Here is a 23,205-nt window from a genome sequence, read left to right as displayed (position 1 = left end):
CACTTTATCAATACTTCATAAATTTATAGAAATGGAGTGCCCGCCCCCTGATACACTGAGCAGGTCCTTTTTCCTCATATCCTATTGTTTCGTCATTAGTGCCCGGTCAACTCCCCCTCATCACCCTCAACACCGCCCAGTGTAGTAAGAATTGCCCAGAGTGTATGGCTGTGAACTCTTGTAATTCGGCAAATGTCGACCACCCTTTATCATTTCGTAAGTACCCAATCTTGGCAATACCACATGCTTCCCATCTGGTTCGTACCCAATTACTTCTCCCTGGTATGTGAGCCATTATCGCCGCTATAGGGGCCTGTGGTGAGATCGGGTCTATCATGCCCATGTTTTTGCAGGTGGTTTTCCAAATTTGAATTCCCAATTTTACTAGGTTGGGGTGACTCTTTTGTTCTCCCTTGGGGGTCCACATCAGATCCCTGAGGTACTAGTTTTTTATGGCTGGCTGCAATAGTTGTTTCAGTCATGGAATCGTCCGTCATCCATTTCAACACATGTTGTAACTAACACGGCAGGAAGTACAACTCGAAAATGTGCAATCTTCCATCCCCCCACTGCTCATATGGGCACCGTAATATGTTCAACGCCACTCTGTGCCTCCCTCCCTGCCACAGGATACGTCTACAAAGATTTTCTAGGTCTCGAAAAAATGGCCTCAGAATGTTAAATGGGACATTACTGAAGCAGTGCATCAGCCTCGGCAGTGCCGCTCTACCCACCATGGACAGGGGCAGCTTACTCCAGAACTCCATTGATTTTTCCGGCCCCTCTTTGGCTCGCAATGTGTTGAACACATGCTCAAATTTAGGATTGTGATATATATTTACATCCAAGTATCTTAAATGTTTCTGTACTCCACGGAAGGGGAAGGACTGGCAAGTCCTCTTTCTTCACTGTCGCCATCTTGGCCAGTGGGAATAAACAGGACTTGTTTTTATTTATCTGGATCCATGTCAGTGCGCTAGAGTTATCCAGTACCTCCAGCACATATGACAAGTTGACCTCTGGGTTACTCGGGTACAATAACGTGTCATCTGCGTACATGGACAACTCGTGCTGCTTCCCGTCTATTTCAATTAAAATATCCCCATATTCCTTTCTTAGGTAGGCAGCTATAGGCTCTGCAGCAATAATATATAGCATGGGGGACAGCGGGCAGCCTTGCCTTGAGCCTCTATGTAGTTGCCACCTATTTGAGTACATGTTCCCCACCCTGACCATCGGTGCCGGGTATATTAGCCTAACCCACTTCATGTATGTTTGCCCTATTCCCATCGTACCCATGATGGCATACAACCGTTTCCAATGGACGGAGTTGAACGCCTTAGTTGCGTCTAGAGATTCTACAGCACACTGCGCAACCCTGTCTTTCGTGCTGTAAATGACATGGTGCAGTCTGCACAGATTTTCCGCAATGCTTCTGCCCGGTGCATACTCCATCTGGTCTTGCCAAACCAGCAGGAGGATCACCTTCTTAAGTCTGTGTGCCAGGATTGCGGTTAGGATTTTACTGTCCTGGTGTAACGGGGACATTCGTCTGTGTGAACCAGAGTCCGTACTCCCCTTGTTTGGTTTCAGCAGCAGGATTATCATGGCTGCTCTCATACTATCTGGGAGGATTCCCACGTCATACACTTAATTGAACACCTTGGCGAGCAGTGGGTTCAAGGCGTCTGCAGAGGCTTTCCCGGAGGGCAACGTTCTGATAGTGGCAAGGACCCCATCAGGGGTTATGCGTTCCTCTAGCATTCCTGATTGCTGTGCCTCCAATCGTGGGAGTTCAATGAGGTCTAGGGTGTCCTGTATTTCGCCCTTGCTTGCTGAGTAGGGGCTAGCATACAGTGCCTTGTATTATTCGGAGAAAACCTTGTTGATGCCCGCTTACGTGCTCACCTCCCCGTGGTCCGAATTACGGATAGAGCTCTGTTATCCTTTTGTTTGCACAACCAAGCTAACATTCTACCGGATTTGTCCCCCTGTGCATGGCTTCTCTCTATCTAGCGTGGTTGAACTTTCCCAGCCTGTCCCTCTGCACTAGGCATGCTGCCTCAGTCCAACTTCTTCCTTTACATGCTCCGCGTCTGCCTTGGCGTTCTTTTCCAGTACTCTGTTTTTCTTCCATTCTCGTAAGGGTATTTACTATGGACCTCAGGATTCCCCCTGATGCCGTTATCATTTCCCCCCTAATAACCACCTTGTATGCGGCCCCCACTGTGCCCAGCTGTTGTATACTCCCCTCATTTATTGCAATAAACTCTGCAGTGCTCTTTCGAAAGTGTTCATTAAATGCTACATCCAGCAGCGCCTTGCTACGCAGTCTCCAGGTGGGCACAGGCGGCCTTGGAGCAGGCACCCTCCATTTCATAGAGTGGGTAGTGGTCCGACAGGACCCTCGCCAAATAGTCCGCCTGTGAAAATTCCATTATATGTTCCTCTCCAGTAAACCAGTAATCGGTTCTTGTATGGACGCCATGTGGGGCTGAGTAATTAGAATATTCCCTACTGACCTTGTGCTGTACACGCCACATGTCCCTATGTTGAAACTGCTTTAGGAGTGAGGCCAACACTGTAGCTGGGGGGTGGGGGGACGGTCTTCTGTGTTTGGCATCAAACCTGTCCTTGGTAGGATCCATGGTACAATTGAGGTTTCCACCCCAAATCATCAACCCATCTCTATAAGGGCCTATCCTTTCATATAGTGACCGGAAGAAAACCGCTGCATCATGATTTGGTGCATACGTGTTCACAATGCATGTGGTTCTAACGAAATCAGGACTCCTCTAGCGTATGTTGTCTGTGAAGCTCACCAGCGTGACCCTCCCTACGCTTTTGCCAGGTTCCTTTGTTTCTGTGCATCTAGGTGTGTTTTCCTGCAAGAGTGCAATCCCAACTTTGTTCCTCTTAATATACATATGTATTCTCTGGCGTTTCACATAACTGTTTAAACCTCTGACATTCCATGTCATGATTTTAACTGTGTCAGCCATTATGCCTCGAAAGCCAGGGTATCATGGGGATCACGAGTCTAATATAGTTCTTGATGCTCTTGTGTATGCAATGTTCTCCAAAGTATGCAAGGCCACACTCCCTGTACACCAAACCCCCCCCCTCCCAACTACCCGCAAACCACACTCAAGCCCAACCTGTCTTGCTGTGTCAAGCACGCTAAGACCTCACTGTTTCGCCCCATTCGACCTGTCCGGTAGTCTAGTCTCCTGGCGCTCTACGGGTGGGTACTGTTCGGTAGCCCTGATCTAACTTGATGGGAGTAGAGGGTCTTCTCTCAGCATTACCCCTACCGGGTTTCTGTGACCAATCTCGCTGCTCCTGCTATAATGATTCATCTAGTCTGCTTCCCTATTTCTTTTCAGCAACCCCTTAAATGTAGTCCACTCTTCGCCCTCCACCTGCACTTCTCTTTGCCTCCACCATGTTGTCTGGCCCCCCTGCTTGAGATCTCGCTACCCCCGTCGGGTACGTGGACTTTGCTCTGTAGTCTCTGGGACCTGCTCTCTATCCGTCCAGTCTTGTGCTTCCATCGGCGTCTCAAAGAAAAGTACATTGCCCTTATGGATCAGTTTCAGCTTCGCCGGGTATATCGGCATATATTTCAATCCTGCCTTCCAGATTCTTGGCTTCGTAGCGATGAATTGGGCCCTTTTCCTTTGGCCGTGGAAAGTGTAGTCTGGGTATACCGATATCTTCGCGGAGGCTCTTTGTATTGTCCCGCCATCTCTGGAAAAGGCAAGAATCTTCTCCTGGTCTTTATAGTTAAGGACCTTGGCTATTATGGGCAGGGGCGGAGGTCCAGGCTGTGGCTTTCTAATGAGGGAGCGATGCGCTCTTTCAAATGTGAACCCTTGCGTAAGTTCTCCTGCACTTATTTCTTGTAGTAGCATGTCTTGAACGTATGTAGTGGGATCTGACCCTTATGTTCCCTCTGGCAGCCCCACAATTCTTATGTTATTTCGGTGTGCTTCTTCTGCTCTGTACTCGGGTAGCTTGACTTACAGTAAGAGGATGTATATGTCCTTCTTGGTCTGTACCCGCACCTCTGTGTTTTCCTTGACCTGCTCTGACAACTTCCCAGTCTGTTCCGCTAGGTCTCTCACATCTTGTCTTAGTAGCCCCACGTCAAGTGCCTCAGTAGGGACTCTCCACTCCAGTGATCGCCCGTCCCCCGGTGCTCGTCATACACCAGGACCTCTTTGTTGCTCGGGTTAGGCCCACTCCAGTACTTAAGTCCTCCGTACTCAATGCAACACCTTCTGCAGGAGGTACTAGTCAGTATGTGGAGTCACTCTTGTTCCTGGAGTCCAGTGTTTGAGCCTTTCCACGTTCTCCCCTCCCTCACCTCGGCTTCTTCGTGGTGGTGGCCCCCGCTCCCCTATTCCACCTGGGCTGGGCTTAGTTGCTGCAGCGCAGGTCTCTTTGGTGTCACGCTTTACTAGTGTTTTCTATCTGCTGCACATTCAGAAGCCGGAGGGAGGGCCCAGGTCCTAACCAGGTATTTGGCTCAGCTGCGCCATCATACATTACTTTTAGTTGCACTTAGCTGTGGTCAGTGGGTTGGTGACTGCACGCCCCTCGCGTTACTGCAATGATGACTGCACGCATGAATTTGCCCGTATGTTGCTGTGTTTAGCTATGTCACACTGCCACCCACATGCGTTTTGTGGGCAGTAGGATATGGCCACACTGTTAGCTCCGCTGCGTGTACGGAGCTCAGGTGATTGGGTGTAGAATGCTGCTGACCGTTATCCAAAGATCTTGCATCCGAGCACGAGGGGAGCAGATTGTCTTTAATAAGATGGCCATTATTCAGTGTTTCTTCTAGCCTATCCTGTACAGCAGACTTAAAGATGCTTCTTGCTTCGTCAGGCTTGTGGCGAGCAGCTTGCATCATGACTTCAACTTCTGGGGCTTTAAGATCATCCCTCATTGGCCCATTTCTAATAATGTATAGGCGTGTCATTGCACCGATATATCACGATTTAATTTTGATTGATTTGATGGTTTATGTATGAGTTTATTGGATTTTCGTTTTGCAATCTGTATTTGTTACGGTGTTAATGTGACTGTGGCATGCGACATAAGGTTTAAATGGTGTTTAGTGGAATCGTACCAATGAATTATGAAATCCTTTTATTTTGCACCCCGCTGCAACTTCACATACTTCGTACACTCATTGTTATGGTTGTGGGAGTGGCTTTGTTGGTTTTATCCTCTTTTTCAGCAATGTTGACTTCGTTCTTGACATCCTAATATCCTGTTGTGCGTCGTGGGTATCGAGCCTCCAGTGGCTCACCGCAAACACAGGGACCGCTGCAACACTCCACACACTCCACACACTCTGCGACACTCTGTGTCGGGAGGGGGAGTTTTAAAGAAATGACTACCGGACTGGTAGTAAAGCGGGATATCTGACTTGCTGTCCTCCAGGCAACACTGAACGCTTCACACCCTCTCCGCCTGCATACTCCATCACATCCTAAACACTGTCTGGGTTAGAACCAGGTTAGGAAAGATTCCCATTGATGTGATGTTTTCCCTCCAGTTGTGCACCCCCCAACTTTTTGCTGCTGTATTAACACCATAGTCTGACTTTACCAGTGGAGCGCAGCCTTCAGGTGCACTTCCCTGTGCTTTTCGCTCACTTTGGTATGGGGAAACTGACATGCATTTAAAGACACACTACTGGGATCCTTTGTTTCCCTTAGTCCTTTCCAATGTTGTACCTTTTCTGCAACATATTGCAAGTGCACAACAGTGCACTTGGATCTTACTTTCATTTCTAAAGGCCCTAGATCCCCTCAAAGGATTTTTTAGAAGTGCAGATGTGCCTTGGACAGGGCTTGTGGCAGCTTCTTTCCATATATTTTTAACCCTTTCCTGCCATGCAAACTGCGTTTACCGCGTTTGGCACAAAAAGGTGGCCTGGCTACAAAATTTCCATGCCATGTCATTTGGCCATCTTGCCCCTTCACCTGTCTGGGAGTAATTTGTAGTGTCCTTTACTGTGTGCTCATTAAGGTCTTTCAGTCACACTCACCCCTCCTGAGATCTAGTCTTGACCGCCACCAATGATACCTTGATTGGTATGACTTGTCCAGAAGGTTACCCTGTTCCAAGAAACTAGGCTGGCCTCCTGAACCTCTGGCCACCAGGTCAGAGTTCAGAAATCCATCTTAACAAACACTCATACACATTCTGCAACCAGATTACACCCAAGACAATCCACAGGTTTACAACATGCAAGATTCTAAATGTCCACACTTTGAAAGTCCCTCAACTAGCCTCTGCTTTTTTCCATACTGTAACATTGGGTGCTATTGATTTAAAAGGTTTTTGTCTCTTTTGGAAACCTCATTTTTATTATTATACTTGCATTGTAAAGTGCTTATTGTTCTGTGGGTGCTTCGTGATGGGACCCTTTAATAAGTCTGTGTTTTCCATTGGTACTCTGCGTAGACTTCACTGAACTGCGTTACCAGCCCTCTCCCTTCCTAACAGTGAAGCCAGACTGATCTGCGACATGTATCCCTGGTTGAAACCCTGTATACCCACTTAAGGTTGGTCTTCTAATTTCTCCCCAGAGGATGTCAGAAAAAACTCCCAATACTTTTTTCTAGTCTACGTTCCAAGCTTAATCCCATAGAGTGCCTTCGTCCAGCACCTTTCTGCTTTCTACATCCCTACTATTACAGCTGCAGCTGGTAGCATCACTAGGGCTTAGTGTCTCCGAACATACAACTCATAGCTGATCTACATGACTGCCTTGTTGGGTCATTGGTAAATTGTTGCAGTTGTGATCACCATTGAATGATTATACCAGCCTGTGTTTGGCTGCCAGTGGTACCCTGGCACCCTTCCACCCTTAGCCAACTAAGTTTCACACCGTCTGGTATTTGAAATAGAGAACCTTTCAGAGAATGTTTTCTTTTCCCAAATTGAAACCCGTAAATGTTTTTCAGTAGGTGCTGTTGGCTCGTGGGTAGCACCCTGAGTGACACTGCAGAGTTATTTCTCAAGTTTGTTTTTCTTCTCCAAGGCTTGATGAGCCTCTGGATAAATTATTCTGCATAGGATTAGGAATGACCCTCAAACTAGCCATATGAACTGACTAAATAGATGTGTCTTTGTCCCAGGCTGTACAACATGCTTTGATACTATAAACCCAAAGGATTTATTTTTGTTTTCCCACTCTGCACTTTCCCTCTTTTTCCTATCCACTTTCCTGCAGTTCTGCATTGTGTTCCATTCTCATTCATTGTGGTGTTCTCTGCCTGGTTTTTCCAGAGTCTCTTTATGCCCTTTGGGGTTGTGCTCTTTTTATGTTTCACATGTGTTCCTTCTCATCAACCTTTTTCAGCTTGGGAGTTTCTAGTGTTTCCGATTTCCACTATGCCTAAATTCCCTTTTTGTGTATGTGGTTGTCTTGAATGTGTGCCACTTTTTGACAAACATTCTCTAACCTAGACAAACCATAATTGGGCTGAGTGCTAATATTACCCAACACCAATATGGGCAGTGTGTTAGCAATCCACAAATGCAGGTAACCCATGTTTCTCAGCTGAGCACAATCTCTTTCCAGGTCACTTTATGGTTATAGTAAAAATAGGTTCTCTAATACAATGTTGCAATGGAAGACTAACGGGCATTTTCTGTTTTTGAACCTATCATTTTACATGTTTTCCTCTTCCTGTTCCATTGAGTTTGTTTATATACGTGCATTCTGTTTAAAGCCCTTGTTGATATATGCAGACCTATTGTGATGCTGTTAACGGGACTCCTAAACTAAGCATTTAAGCACCTTAGCTCTTCTGTTAGGATATTCAGGAAGATGTTTTTTTAAATATTTAATGCAGGTAAAGAGCAGGTCCCTTTTTAGAAAACCTACTGCGCGGGGAGAGTGGGTTGTCGGGATTTATGTAATCGCTTTCATGATTAGTAACCTTCATCTTACCCTGTGTTTTCTGTCTCTTGTCTGTCAACGTGGTCTCACTGTGCCTTTTGGACCTCAGGGCTCGGGGATGCGATTCCACTACGTGGCCTCTGGTGAGAAAGGTCGACCACTCATGCTGCTGCTACATGGGTTTCCAGAGAATTGGTAAACAAACCAAAGTGGTCTCCACTCTTTTTACAGAGGACATATATAATGGGATTTCTACTGAACACTGTCCAAGGCTTTTGATTAGAACTTATTTCCGTAAATGCGTTACCACTGCATTATGAAATATTCCTATGTCTTATGTAGTCTTCTTGTTCAGTTTTCCTGTGGCGTCTTTGAGGGTTTGTATTCCTTCTGTCTGTTTCTCCATTTCTTGCATGCTAGCCAGAGGTGATTACAAATGTCATGTCCACAAAATTCTCTTTCATTTATAGCTTCCTTTTCCTCCTGTGTGACTCAGCCCATTTCTGTCTACAGGTTCTCCTGGCGCAATCAGTTGAAGCAGTTTTGCAGCAGACACTGGGTGGTGGCCTTGGACCTACGAGGCTATGGCAGTACAGACGCGCCTGTCGGATGTGAAAACTACAAGCTGGACACCTTGGTGGCTGATATCAAAGATGTCATTGAAGTTTTAGGTACTAGAAATATCACTACCGGATATCCATATCTCCCACTAGCCTGCAGCTAGCACACCCACTTTTAGTCCTTCTCAGAAATTGCATGTTGTACACAATTTCTAAGCTTTTTTTGTTGTCTGTGTAAGGTTGACAGTATTGTGTTAAGTATAGTCCTTGGAAAAAACCCTGCGGTTCCTGAAATGCAGAAATATTAATAGATTGCTAACACCTGGCAAATATGGCATGGTCTACCCATTATTGACAGAGAAAGGTTTGAAGATGATAGGTTTAACTACACTTACTACTGTGCCTCAGCCCACTGCTTACAGGGCCTGGGATCCTTTTGTTTTAAAGATGGAACTTGAGTATGTGCCTCGACAGGTCTGCTGTCTGGCTTTTCCTCAGTCCCAATGCCCCACCCTCTACATTATCAAATTATGTGCACATTTCTCTAAGAAAACTTGTGCTTGGGAACTGCTCTTTAAGAACCAAATCGGAGTGCATGCATTTTCCTTTTATTTGTGTTTGTTCAGAGAGATAGATCTCTTGTTTGCTTGATTCCCTGCAACAGTTTCTGGGTTCCATTATTACCCTCTTTTAGTTACTGAGCTCGGGAAGCATGCACCTCCTGTATCTAACCTCACAGATATTGCTGGAAGTGCTTGCATCTGAGATTTTCAATCCATACTTGTAACAATTGTGCTTCTTGTTCATGGAGTTTGTTTAATATTATTTAATATTACTTTTGTCCCTGTAAAAATGCATCAAGTGCCCCAAGGGGTCAGGGGCTCATCTTCAATAGTAAAGTAAGTACAATTCTCCACCCCCAGGCAATGTATTTTTTTCCAGACATTGTACAGTCATATACAGGTTTATGGAGTGTCCCGGAGCCATATCGCTTTGGTTTCTCCAGTTATCAACATTAAAAGGCCTAGGCTTAATTATGCAGGGACTTGTAAGGTACCTCAACATGCAATATTGCTTTTTGCTGGCCAACCCACCAAGAACACTCCAGGAATGCTGCAACTTACTTCACTGTTTCATCCTGCTCTGTTGTACCAGACTGATGATCTATATGTGGTACTTTGCAACAAGTACATCACTTATGCTTGTGGGGACAGGTCCCCGCCAGGTGTATTCTACGGTTCAGGTAACCTCTTTCTGTATTTTCATATTTTATTGGTGTCAATTTTCTTTACATAGGACAAAAGCATGGGAGTATCAGCTCCATTTCTTTGTCCTTTTATAGTTCTGAGAAATTATGGGTATAAGTGTCATGGTAAAGTTGCACAGTGTATGAACACATACATGGGTGGGAAGGAAACATGAGTCGGAACCAGCCTATGAGTACATGTGGGGAGGGAGGGTTGAGGAAGCCCAGCACCAGTCCATAGAAGGATGGAAGGATATTGCAAAGCCAGCCTTAAGAAGAGGGCGAGGCAAGGAGAAGAGTGGCTGCTGGAGAGCATAGAATGAAGTATGGGCAATACGTCTTACTGTTGGATCCGGTAAAGACACCATCTTTCAGGTTTCTTAGCAGATGGTGAGGGGGGACTTCACTGTACAGACACGCTACACACTAAACACTACTCTGACATCACACGCTTCGTTTTGGGCTTCTTGAAAATGTGACAGACCCTCATCCTGCTGAAGAAACCCACACTTGACCCGCATGACCTTGTAAACTATTATTACCCCATCACACATCTACCCTTTGTCGGCAAAGTCAAAGAAAAGATCATAGCCATCCAGCATCTTGACTGGATTGCTTGCACAGTCCCCTACAGGACTACTAATCTGAATTCTGGCCATACCCTTGTCCCTCCTTTCCAACCACTCTAACATTGTGCTAGATTTGCCCCCAGATTCATGAATCCTACTGCGCATGACCCAAAGCGCTTGCTTCACATTGTCCAAGGCTGCGTTCCGAAGCACTTCTTGGACAGGCAACAGCACCACCTGTGAGGTATTGGATCCAGAGACCAGGAAATCCTCAGATGCAATGCAAAAGAAACATTCATGAAATGTAACGCAATTTCTGATGTTTGTTAATCTGCTTAGAATCACATGCTGTGCATAGGTCCGATATCCAGTGGTCACTGCGGAGTATTGCATTCGTAGTCGAAAAGGGGACGTCGACCAGGCGTGTCTGAAACACTATCCCTATAGTGACGTGCGTTGTACCCACAATCCCTCACGCGTCGAGGTCCCTCAGATTGTTTTTTTCCGCCCAGCTTCTGGTCGCCTTCACGCGGAGCTCCTCGAGAGACATTGAAACCCTCGACCTTTGGTCGTTTCTTCTACGAAGATTAATACAGCACTCCCTCGACGCAGTGTAGCTGTTCTCCGCCGAGCAAAATCGTCGACGGAGTGTCGAGCGGAGGAAATCTTCGGCGCTGCCGAACACGTGGCCTGGCCTCGCTGGCCACATACAGTAGGGAGAGTGGGGTCGTGGGACATCTCTGGGTCTTTCTGAGAATGCCTTTCCCTTTCCCCTTCCTTTCCCTGGGGGTGTTTATCGCGATTTATTGCCTCTGCTATGGAGAGGACACCATTTAGGTTTTGCCCACTTTGTAAAGGCAAATTCACTTGGAAGGACAAGCACTCACGGTGTAACCGCTGCTTGCCCCTCGATCACAAAGAGGAAGGGTACGCGGCTTGTCGGCTTCTGAAGCCTAAAACTCTAAAAGACCGTAGGGTTAAAAGGTGGGCGGCCTACGCGATGTCGAAGGCCGAAGGTTCACCCGCCGCTGCTACCACCGACAGTGACGAGGAACGCGATGACACGACCTCCGCCACGGAAGTCGAAACCCCCTCTAAGGAGCGCTTACGCGCTTCGTCGTCTGTCCCCGGCCCCGACGGGCTCGGCTCACGCCCTGCTTATGGGGATGAACACCCCGGCGACACTGACGCACACAAAGATTCACATAAAGATAAGCACACAACCCATGGCTCTTCTTCGTCTAAGTCGAAGAGAGCTTCGGCGCCCAAGGAGACGCAGGTTCCACCGGCGGCCTCCTCGGACCGTTCGGGTTCGAAGCCCCTCTCGCAACCGCAGCCGCGACCTGCGACTGGGCTTTCGGCAAACAAGGGCGCCACCACCAAACAATCGGCCGGTGCGCATCAACAGAAGGCGCAGACCGCCGTACAGCGCTCGATACCCATAGCGTCGAAAACTCAAACTTCCGCCGACAAGAATGTCGCCGATAGCTTAGCCAGGATCGTTGTAGCCGACGCCCAAAAGCGTACGCCGAAGATTTCGTCGAGCGTTACGCATAGATCAAAGGATACGCCGAAAACACCCGAAGGAAAGCAGGGACTACCCCCTTCAGTCAGGGAGTCTCCCGACACACCTGAGGGTTTTGAGGAGGGCGACGGGACACTTTCCTCGACGCTTTGGGAGAGGTCGAGCCATTTCGAGGTAGACAACTCGAGTTTTCCCCCGCTAGACCGCTCTGGGGTACCCCATGAAACTATGGAGAGACTCCACCTCTGTATGGAGAGGATGGAAAAGTTTGAGTACCCAAGCCCCTCTAACTCTCAGAAGAACTAGAGAAGGGCCTCAAGACGACCCCAGAGCCAAAAAACCGAGGCTGGTCGATCCCCTGCTGGACACAGCCTCAGACTTCCAAGATGTATATGACCTCACTGGGGAGGAACAATACTTCGAGGAAGAAGATGATTTCATGGACAACGAAGGACAGAACCAGGAGGAATGTCTAGAAGACAGAACAGACATTATAGAAGAAGGCTTCGGGATTAGCCCAGGAGAAGGACCTTCGCACCCCTGGCAATCACCATCAGTGTGTTCCGACACTGATGCCCTAAATCTAACTCCTCCGGATAATTCTCCAGTTAGGAACACGTCTCCAATTGACGATCAGCCTACTTTCAATGCACTGTTGCGCAGAGCAGCAGCGCATTTCGAACTGGACACGGGAGAACTCTCTCCAGAATTAGACTTTGTAGAAAGAGTCATTAAAGAAAAACCCCCGGTCAGCCAGACCATTCCACTCCTCGCCTCAGTTAAAAGGAGGATCACCCCGTCGCTGTCCACTCCTGCATTGATCAGAGGGATTCCTCTGGATCCACGGATTGAGAAACTTTTCGCTCCTTCACCCTCAGACCCGCTCTACATTAGGGGACATTCCATACCGGACTCCCTAGTTGTATCTAATACTAGAAAGAGGGCAGGGGTACCACTTTCCACCAGTGAGGCACCCCCTGACAAGGAGGGCAAGAGGCTATATGCCCTTGCAAAAAGAGTTACTTCCTCGGCTGCCTTCTCAGCAAGAATTGCCAACAACAATTCCTTGCTTGCGAGCTACGCAGACGCGCAGTGGGCCAAACTGCGCAAAGACGCAGAGGAAGCACCGGAGCCTTTACGTACACGCCTACTGTCGACTATTGGCGAAGGAACACAAGTGAACCAGAGCATTGTAAAAAACTCTCTGGACGCGGCAGAAACAGCAGGACGTTCCCTGGTACAAGGAATACTCCTAAAGCGCCATGTATGGCTGCGCAACTCAGGCTTTAAACCGGAGACACAGGCGTCTTTAATAAATAAACCTGTCGAGGACGCCAACCTCTTCGGAAAAGCGGTAGATGAAGCCCTAGAGATGGCCAAAAAAGAGTTCGACACTATCAAGACTCTTGACCAGATCTCTAAGCCCACTACCAGACGCGGCTATGGCAACAAGCGCTTTTTTCGTGGCCAACGGCAACAACAACAAGGTCACCATCAGCAATACCCTGCCACCAATTACCAAGCCAATAGTGGGCAGTACAGCCAAAGAGGCCAACGCCGGGGCAAAGGGAGAGGTCGGGGATCCACCCCCAGAGGCTCCCAAGCCCCCAACAACTCCAAGTGACGCGAAGATTCGCGTCCCCTCCCATGCAACACCGGTCGGGGGCCGGATAACATCCTTTCTTCCTGCATGGGAGGAGATAACGTCAAACCGTTGGGTACTTTCCACCGTAGCCCACGGATACTGTATCGAATTCAACAGTTCCCCATCCTACAGACCCCCGAGGGGACGGCGGTTGACGCCGGAACATCTTGCCATCCTTCTTCAAGAAGTACAACAACTGCTGGAAAAAGGAGCCATAGAGGTCGTGCCTCTATCTCAGGTAACGGAAGGTATTTATTCAGTGTACTTCCTTGTACCCAAAAAGGATCTAACCATGCGCCCTGTATTAGATCTGCGCCCAGCGAACAAGTTTATCAAACCCCTAAAGTTTCGTATGGTGACCTTACACTTTCACAGGGAGATTACATGACAACATTGGACATGAAAGATGCATACTTTCATATTTCAATGTTGCCAGCGCACAGAAAATACCTAAGGTTCATGATAGAGGGCAAACACTACCAGTTCAAGGTGCTACCCTTCGGTATAGCTTCAGCACCAAGGGTATTCACAAAGGTACTGGCAGTGGCTGCGGCCCACCTGCGCAGGTTGTCCATCCCAGTTTACCCTTACCTCGACGACTGGCTCATAACAGGGGACTCCTACGAAACATGTTTCTCCAATACCCAAAAGACGGTAGACCTTTTGTTCCAACTGGGCTTCTCCAACGAAAAGAAGTCCAGTCTAGACCCCAGTCAAATCAAACAATTTCTAGGGGCTCTAATTCAAACAAGGGACGGCCTCGTCTTCCCCTCCAAAGAGAGGGTCCAAAACATGCTGTTTCAGATCCCCCAATATGTGACCGGCCGAGAGGTGACGGTACGCAAAGCAATGCGCTTGCTAGGAATGATGGCGTCGTATATTTATTTGGTACCTCACGCGCGCCTGCGCATGCGCCCAATGCAAGAGTGGCTCAACAGCCAGTGGTGTCAGGCCAGCGGACAATGGGACGATCTAGTGGTGGTCTCGCAGGCCTTGGTTCTCTCGCTACAGTGGTGGACAAAGGGGAACATGGAAAAAGGAAAACCCTTTGCCACACCCGCGGCGGAAGCCACTCTAACCACAGACGCATCCCTCACAGGATGGGGTGCTCACCTATCCCATCAGACTGCTCACGGAGTGTGGACTCCGAACGTAGCATCCAAACACATCAATCTACTGGAGCTACTAGCGGAATTCAAGGCGCTAAAAGCCTTCCAAGAACACCTACAAGGCAAGACAGTAATGGTCCTTACGGACAGCACTCAAGCAGGGGGGCACCCACTCTCCAGGCTTGTCCAAACTGGCCCAGAATATATGGAAGTGGGCTCTCAAACAGGACATGTTCCTACTATCACTACATGTACCCGGGGAACTCAATCTGCTGGCAGACAGACTCAGCAGAGATTTCCCCCTGCCCGAAGAGTACGAATGGCGTCTGCACGAAGACATCGTCTTCGACGTCTTCACACAATGGGGATTCCCAGAAATAGACCTGTTCGCAACCCTGGAGAACTCTCAATGCCTAAGTTACGCCTCCAGGTACCCCCAGAACCAATCCAAGGGGAACGGTCTATCGATGCAATGGTCAGGGAAATTTGTTTACGCTTTTCCCCCGACTCCCCTTCTCAACAAGGTGGTGCACAAGATGCACCAGGAACAAGTGACCATGATACTGGTGGCCCCAATGTGGGCCCGACAGCCATGGTTCGCTCACTTGATGGAGATGTCTCTATCTCCCCCAGTAAAACTCCCCTGCCCGTACAACATGCTATCTCAGAACAAGGGCAGGACTCTGCACCCATGCCCCCAGAACATGAATTTAGCAGCTTGGCTCCTGAGGTCATAGAGTTCGGACATCTACAACTCCCGCAAAGATGCATGGACATCCTCAGGGAAGCCAGAAAACCGAACACTCGCCACTGCTATTCTAGCAAGTGGAAGAGATTTGTCATCTGGTGCAGGAGTAAAAGCATCAACCCTATTGACTGCTCTCCCACACATGTGGTACTATACCTGACCCATCTCTTGGATTCAGGCCTAGTGTTTAACTCCATTAAAGTCCACCTAGCGGCACTTTCTGCATACACCACCTCCCAACTCAAAGTGTCGTGGTGGAGGATCCCAGTTATAAAGGCATTCATGGAGGGAATAAAAAGAATACACCCCCCCGATAGCTGACCCTGCTCCCGGATGGGACCTTAATGTGGTACTTTCCAGACTCATGGGCTCTCCATTCGAACCCATGCACAAAGCATCCCTTAAACATCTTACTCTTAAGACTGCTTTTTTAATAGCTATCACCTCCATCAGGAGAGTAAGTGAACTTCAGGCTCTTTCTATTCTAGACCCCTTTGTTACAGTTCACAAAGATAAAGTGGTTCTATGCACTCACCCTAGGTTTGCTCCGAAATTTATTTCTAAATTCCACGTAAACCAGTCTATAGAACTACCAACGTTCTTTCAAAATCCTTCCAATTTGGGAGAAAGGACTCTGCACACACTTGATGTACGCAGGGCGGTCATGTTCTACATGGAAAGAACCAGACCACTGAGGAAGACTAATCAGTTCTTCGTCTCGGTGGCAGCAGGAAGAGAAGGAGATGCGGTTTCAAAATCCACTATTTCTAGATGGATTGTTCAATGCATCACTCTCTGCTATACTCTTGCTAAGAGAGAACTACCCTTTAAGCCAAGAGCACACTCTACTCGAGGCACGGGGGCATCCATAGCATTCATTGCAAATGTTCCCCTTGAGTCCATCTGCAAAGCGGCTACCTGGAGTTCTGTGCACACCTTTACAAAACACTACTGTCTAGATACACACTCTAGATCTGACTCCCAGGTGGGACAGGCAGTATTACGACACCTTTTTCTCTACTGTTCCTTCTCATAACCCACCGCCAACTCCGGGTACTGCTCGCTAGTCTATGCACAGCATGTGATTCTAAGCAGATTAACAAACATCAGAAGAGAATGCATTACTTACCGTAAAAGCATTTCTGATGGTTGTATCTGCTTAGATTCACATGCGCCCACCCTTCCTCCCCGCTCGGATGGAAGGAACATAGACTTCCTTTATATATCTCTCTCTCTTTCTGTACTCACTCACGTCTAGAAGGCTCCCTCAGGGCAGAAAAAATACAAACAGAGGGACCTCGACGCGTGAGGGATTGTGGGTACAACGCACGTCACTATAGGGATAGTGTTTCAGACACGCCTGGTCGACGTCCCCTTTTCGACTACGAAAAACAAAATGCAATACTCCGCAGTGACCACTGGATGTCGGACCTATGCACAGCATGTGAATCTAAGCAGATACAACCATCAGAAATGCTTTTACGGTAAGTAATGCATTCTCATACAAGGCGTGCCACTGCAACCAAGTAGCACACAGATGGCCTCCATCCAAAAACAATGCTCTACTCATCCTGAACATTAAGTATCCCTGCTTGTCTTACTCAACTGCTCTGCTGCCTTTGATACTTTTGACCATTAAGCCCTCCTTAACCACTAATCGCCTGGGCATTGCTGGAACAGTCCTGCATTGGTGTACCTTCTTCCTCTCCAATAGAGACCAACTTGTCCACATGGACCTGAACAGATCCTGTACCCACCCCCCCTTAATTAACCTCTGGTGTTCCACAAGGCTCCAACCTGTTCCCTGTCATTTTTAACATTTATATGGAACATCCTCACAGTGGAGTTGAAACTCCTCTACATCATTATGATACAGCAAACACATAGGTCTGCTTTACTTAGTGTTCGAGAGCACTTGATCATTGTCTGTCCTTCATTCAAGCCTGGATGTCATGCTTCTACCTAAATCTCAACTAGTCAAAGGCTAAATTAAATCTGCAACAAACTCCATAAAGCATGTCCAAGTCCAAAATTGGACCTAAAGCTTGAACGTTTCATGTCTCCGCTGTCAAAAAGTGCAAACTCCCTCAGCTTTATCATTTACTGTTACCTCCCATTTAAAACCGCACATTGCCAATAAGGCTCAAGCAGCATAGAACCAGCATGCACTGCTTCATTAAAGTAACCTTTTCATTTCTGCCTTGAGTTTGTCAAGAGATACCCAATCCCTGGTCATCCCTTGCCTGGACAGTGGCAAACGCCTTCTTTCAGCAGCCCAAGATGCCTTCTTGGTGCCCCTGAAAGCCATCCAGCACACTTTTTCACAGTGCTAAGAAAACTGATTTACTTCACCCCCATCCTGATGGAGCCGTACTGGCAATTCCTTCAAGCACACATCCTATTCGAGAGCGCTACATTTGAAGCAACATCACCAGGCAGGAAACCAAGAACTGCAGGTGGGAGAAAAGCCAGGAACAAGCCTTTACCTGATGCGCAACCAGTCAAACAAATTACCAATGTCTTTCCCTCTCCAAACTGTAGTTCAGGCAGGACCTGAAGACCCTACACTTAAAATAACATTTTGCCAATCGCTGATGTTGCTACTCACAGCTCCAAATACCCAACCCAGTTCCTCTGTTACCCCTGCACCTATGCATACTGTTACTTCCCAGCTAGGTTTATAAATCCCATTCATACATACTGTACACTTAGCATTTGGTCCCCTTGCCTCCAAACATCCCGCCCACCTTCCACACTAGTAAGTTGTGTGACGAATTCCAGGGTATCCTCACTGCTCTCATGGGAGAAGCCTCTTTCCATGAGGCTGGGAAGCTGAGGCCGCTACTCGATAGCCCCCCCCCCCCGGGGGAAGTACTCAGCGGGTGGATCTCATGGGAGGGGAAATCCTTCATGGGATTGGTGACAATAGCCCTGGGAGAACACAGTATTCATTCACCCATTTGGTGTTGAGGGGTCAGTAATGCGAGGCGGCCAACTGCTTGTATTTTATCATCATTTGTCATTTTATTTTAAAGAAGAAATGCAAACAGAACCTAACTAAGCCTACACTACCAGGGAATTCCCTACCTAGTCTAGGATCTGAGGGAAAGCCTCCTAGCATGCATAAACTAGCCCTCCCACTAAACGGAAAAATCAAAACAAAACCCAAACAACTTCAATAAAAGATTACCAAATAACCAGTGTCTTGGGTGACTTGTACTTGTACTTGTCCTTGGTAGATCTTGCTCCCACAGGAATGTCCCAAAGTCAATTTCTCCCAGTGAAAAGAAAGTCTTAAATCCGTTCTTGAAAAGTTCACCCAAACAAAAATCCACTGGTACAATCGCAACCGTTCCTTCTTTGTTTGATGCAAAGATTCCCTTTCCAAGTTCCACAAAGAAAACCGCACTAATGATATTCCTGCATAACCTCCTTCCAGGAAAGAATGGATAGATTTTAGAATAAAAGTACCCTTCTGCTTAATAACAACTCTTCCTCTTGTAACTTCTGCAGCGTCTTGAATACAATTTGTCAGGCTGCTTCTTCTTTGGGTGTGCTCTCTCATTAGCAGCTCCCTTCTTCCAATGATATTGTGAGAGCAGGCTCTTTTGTCTCAGTTTACTACTGCTTCTACTATATTCAAAAAAATGTGACAATTATAGACAGCCACAGTTCTACTGCTTCTGCTACAGCTTGATACTTAGAATGAATTTTAGGCAACTTCTACAAGACTCTTCAACCTCCCCAGGTTGGCAAGGCACTCATCTTTCTTGTAAGGTAGAAAGGGCAGCCTCTTTTTCTTTAATTTCTGTCTTGCAGCTACCACAAAATCTGTCTTAACTTCCAGACTGCTTCTCTCTTAGCTTTAACGGTCTCAGCTATACAGATTACACATTAGTTCTTTTAACAAGCACCCAGCTTCATGTACACGTTCTTGTCTCCAGTAGTTGCCCCAAAGTTGTATTGCCACTCTTCCAGCCTTTGATAACCTTGCTACCCTTATATCAGAGGACTCTAGGTTTACAACCGCTTGAAAAACCTTAAAACAGTGGTGTTCAATTCTTATTTGGGATGATTTCACTTTAGAAGGGCTTTGTCTACTGGCTTGGGTAATACTTGCTCTTCTCCTCACTTCAGCAACTTCTACGACTGCTAAATATTTGTTCAAGGTTTATGTTTTGTCTGTAGAAAAAAATGTAGGTTCACACAATTTCGTTTTGATGCAAACTTCCACTTAAAGGTTTGCGTTCCCTCTTTTTCGTACAGCGTTATGCTTTAATAGAAATCGGGGGCACTCTCTGATGTTAGATAGGCTTGTAACACTGCAAGAAAAGTGAGCTTCTACTTCATAAAAGTTTACCGGCAAAGTTCTTCTCCTTAATAGGAGGCACGCAACCGTTAAGCAACAGTTCAGATCTAACAATGGGAAAAAAGAAAGGCTTTCTATTCACATGGGCACTTTCACTTCGGTGAAATAAGTGTGTGGTACAATTGCCTGGTTAGTGACTTCCCACGGCTGAGAAAAACCTTTACTTGCTTTTACTTGTATGCAAGCATCAATTACGCTGGTTACAGTTACCGACAAGGTATTCATGTTTTGGAGTACAGATGTTCATTCACAGGCTCTACAATCACAGCAGTTGCGGTCTGCTTCTACTTCCTGACTTTTATTTTTTCTGCTACTACAGCTACAGGCACTCTTGGGACTTACCCCTCCCCCCCTCCCCTGCAACACTGGTGTCTCAGACCGGGCCTCAATAATGGATTCTTCCTTTCTCCAGCTTCCCTTGGCTGGCTTCTGCACATGGGCCTCGGGTGGATGCGCAACTTTTGCTCTGCATTGACAGCAATTAGGTGCACCTGGAAAGACTGGCAGTTCCTCCCAGTCTCTTCCAATGCATCCACAGCCAAACTGGGTTTATGAGCACAGGACCGACTTAAAGCCTGCTGGCGAAATCTGCTCTTCCTCTGCTCTGGCGTCCGTTCTGTGGTCACACTTCCTAGTGAACTGCCAGCTTTGTGCTCTGCTTCTTCTGCTATTGCTGCTGACCTTGCCAGCTCCTACTCCAGCTTCTAATACTCCTTCCTGCTGCAGCTCTTTATGCCCCTCAGGTGAGTTAATTGGCTCCAGGTATAGGCTCTTAGAGCTAATCTCCTGCCACTGCCAAAAGCTATTGGGTCTGCCTGCTGGTATTTGGCTCCTACATGCCTCTTCAGCCCTTGTCTTCGTCACAGTCCCTGAGGGACTCTGGGACATGTAGTTCATTTTAGAGAAATTTGATTTTCCTACTTACGTAAAAGTTTTAAGGATTAATTTTCTTCCCTTGAGGTTATTAGAAAAGGGATTGTAGGGTTTAATCTTTTTAGGTACAGATGGGACAGGAAAAGTCACATTTCCGTCATTCCTCTTGCCATACCTTTGGCTTGAGTGGTATATGTGATTTTATGAGTAAAAATTGATGGTTTTGGGGATATGACAGCTTTAGATATTTTAATCCTACATTTTATTAGCTTAGTTTTAACCATAGACTGAAATTCATCAGAATGGCAATCTGCTATAACCTCTCTTGGAATGGTTTTACAAGTATCTGAGGAACAATACCATGTCTCGCCCTGTGAAATCTTCCCACTACCTTAGGCCTTGCCTCTGCGTAGGTTATCCTCCTTCAGTACAGCACCCCCAGGATTGGGATCAGGAAGCGCGTGTCCTCTCTTGGCAACCTGGGAGGAGACTTTAGGCAGGGTTTTAGGGGGGATCCGCAGGATTCTCCAGTGTCCCCACCTTCCTTAACCCCCACTTCAGTCCCTGTGGTCCCCCCACCACTATTTTTGTTATAGCTTTACAGAGGATGTCCATAAAAAGATTGGTCTGAGGAAGAGGGAGATTCGTCCAAGCCTGATGCAAAATATCACTGTGATGTGGGGGAAGAAGCAAGGAGGTAAAAGACCACCACAGAACCGACACACTGTACATATGACCAAAGGGAAGAAGGACTGACTCTCAGGTGGAGCAAACCAACCTTGGCGGAACAGGGAGTGAGATGCTGATCCCGTACTGAGGAAACCAAAGACCGGAGAGTTGGACAGCCACAGGTAACAGAGTTTTCTTAGTAAGGCGGACCTAGCAGGTGGCAGAGACACAGGAAGCCAGACCAGTGAAAACCGACCAAGAACAGAGAACAGAGAATCTTTTGTTCGCCTCCAGACGAGTCCGGAGCACGCCAGATAATTCCCAAAGGTAGGGAAAGGGGAGGAAGACGCAAGATATTACGAATGGGTGAAGCAGATAAACCCTTCCTGAGGGACACAAGGGAACAACAAAAGAGCCATCCAATCGGATAAGAACATTGAGAGTGCACCTAGGTGGGACAGTACCTGGCAAGGTGTTAGGGAGAATGTTAATTTCTGTGCCAATTTCTTTTAACCTTACAGACCCCCAGCTATTTTGCTGGACTTAATTTCAACTCATGAGTGGGACTTTTTTCTCATTGTCTGTGTTTTCCTGACTAGGATTTTCTATGTTCCTTACTGTTTTATCGGGCCTGTTAAACCCCATAGGCATCTGCTTTTACATTGTGACACACAGCACCTTTTGTGCAGTGCCACTGCAAGGTCACTTGGATGTCTCTTAATGCTTAACTACATTTTCTTGGGTGAACTACTGTTCCCAAGAATAGTAAGATGACCCATGTCTTACTTTTATTTTATGGGTCCAGCACACACCACTCTATGTGGAGTGTTGGGTGGGTTACATAGTAACTCCCTTAGCCCGTTCCTCTTGTAACGTTTTGTTACTCTAACTCGCTTGAATGGCTGGTGGCAGTGGTTTCTTTTTTTTACTACCTTTTGACCTGTATCTGTAGGCTTATGCCTCCGGTGCAGGACAGTGCCCAAGGGTGACCATTTTCACAAAATGGCCCTTGTCTTCTTTTTTTACCATTTCTTGTCAGTTAGTTTCTTTGGGGCTTTTACTCTTTTGTTTGAGTCCTGTTTGTGTTTTGCCTTTGACAGGCTTCAGCCTTGAAGCCCGCCCAGGCTCCAGTGTGTCGGGAAAGGCAGGAAATGAGGGAGGGTCCCGAAACTTCTCTGTCCTTGGTTTCTAGGTGTGCCTGAGTGAAACCAGTTCCAATTGGCCGGTTGGCTGTACTAGAGGACCGCAACCCTGCTGTGTGATTGAAAGCCCAGGGCTGTGAATGAATGGGAGCTTGTAGAAAAAGCGAGGATTTTGGGACTAGAAGCGGAGCCAACCACTGGAGGACAACATCTGAAGCCGAGGACTAGAGAAGACGCCAGCAGCATCCTCCCGGGCCGCAAGTGCTTGGTGAAGCCCTGCAGCTGTGTTGACACTGTTTCCGAATAGACTGGGAAGAATCATACGGGACGATTTCATCCTTTAGTCTGGTGGGACCAACTAGCCTCAAGACCAACTTGGCGCAACCTCCGACTAGCTGATACTTTGTAAGGCTGCAGAATCCCAGTACACTGGGTACCCCAACCATCAGTGAGTGCATTGTCTTCCGAAGTGCGAATCCGGCCAAATCTTCTACAGAAACAGTTAATCTGCATCCAGAGTCCCCTCACCAGAGTCCAGGGCCAGGTGATCATGGAACTTCTAACCAGAGCGGTTCGTTCTTCTTTTGCGCTGCGAAAAAGGCGCCAAAAGCACGAATGGCTGCTGAATCCCAAGGAATCCATTGATGCTGAGTCACTCTCTCGAGTGTTGCCGCAGATGCCCCCCAGACGCCCTCCCTTTCGTCACCACAACCAAGGACCAGGAACAAGGGTCTGCTGAACTGCAACCAGAAGGCATCCAGCTGGAACAACCTTTTTCAATTCAAAGGTACTGTGGGGCTTGGAATACATTATCCTTTTG

General features: G+C 47.3%; 1 protein-coding gene across 2 annotated transcripts in view; it reads left to right on the top strand.

The window, feature by feature from the left end:
• LOC138447657 (epoxide hydrolase 3-like) overlaps window positions 1–23,205 on the top strand; it is a 374,419-nt gene that overhangs the window by 91,535 nt on the left and 259,679 nt on the right. For both annotated transcript variants that reach the window (XM_069603882.1, XM_069603883.1), the window contains exons 3-4: window positions 8,040–8,125; window positions 8,444–8,601. In XM_069603882.1, the coding sequence (XP_069459983.1) occupies window positions 8,040–8,125; window positions 8,444–8,601 (244 nt within the window). The remainder of the gene's footprint in view (window positions 1–8,039; window positions 8,126–8,443; window positions 8,602–23,205) is intronic.

Source organism: Ambystoma mexicanum, chromosome 3q (assembly GCF_040938575.1).
Source record: "Ambystoma mexicanum isolate Mex_15411 chromosome 3q, UKY_AmexF1_1, whole genome shotgun sequence".
Classification (NCBI taxonomy): Eukaryota; Metazoa; Chordata; class Amphibia; order Caudata; family Ambystomatidae; genus Ambystoma; species Ambystoma mexicanum.
The sequence above is the reverse complement of the archived record's forward strand: the minus strand, read 5'-3'. Positions and strand labels throughout refer to the sequence as shown.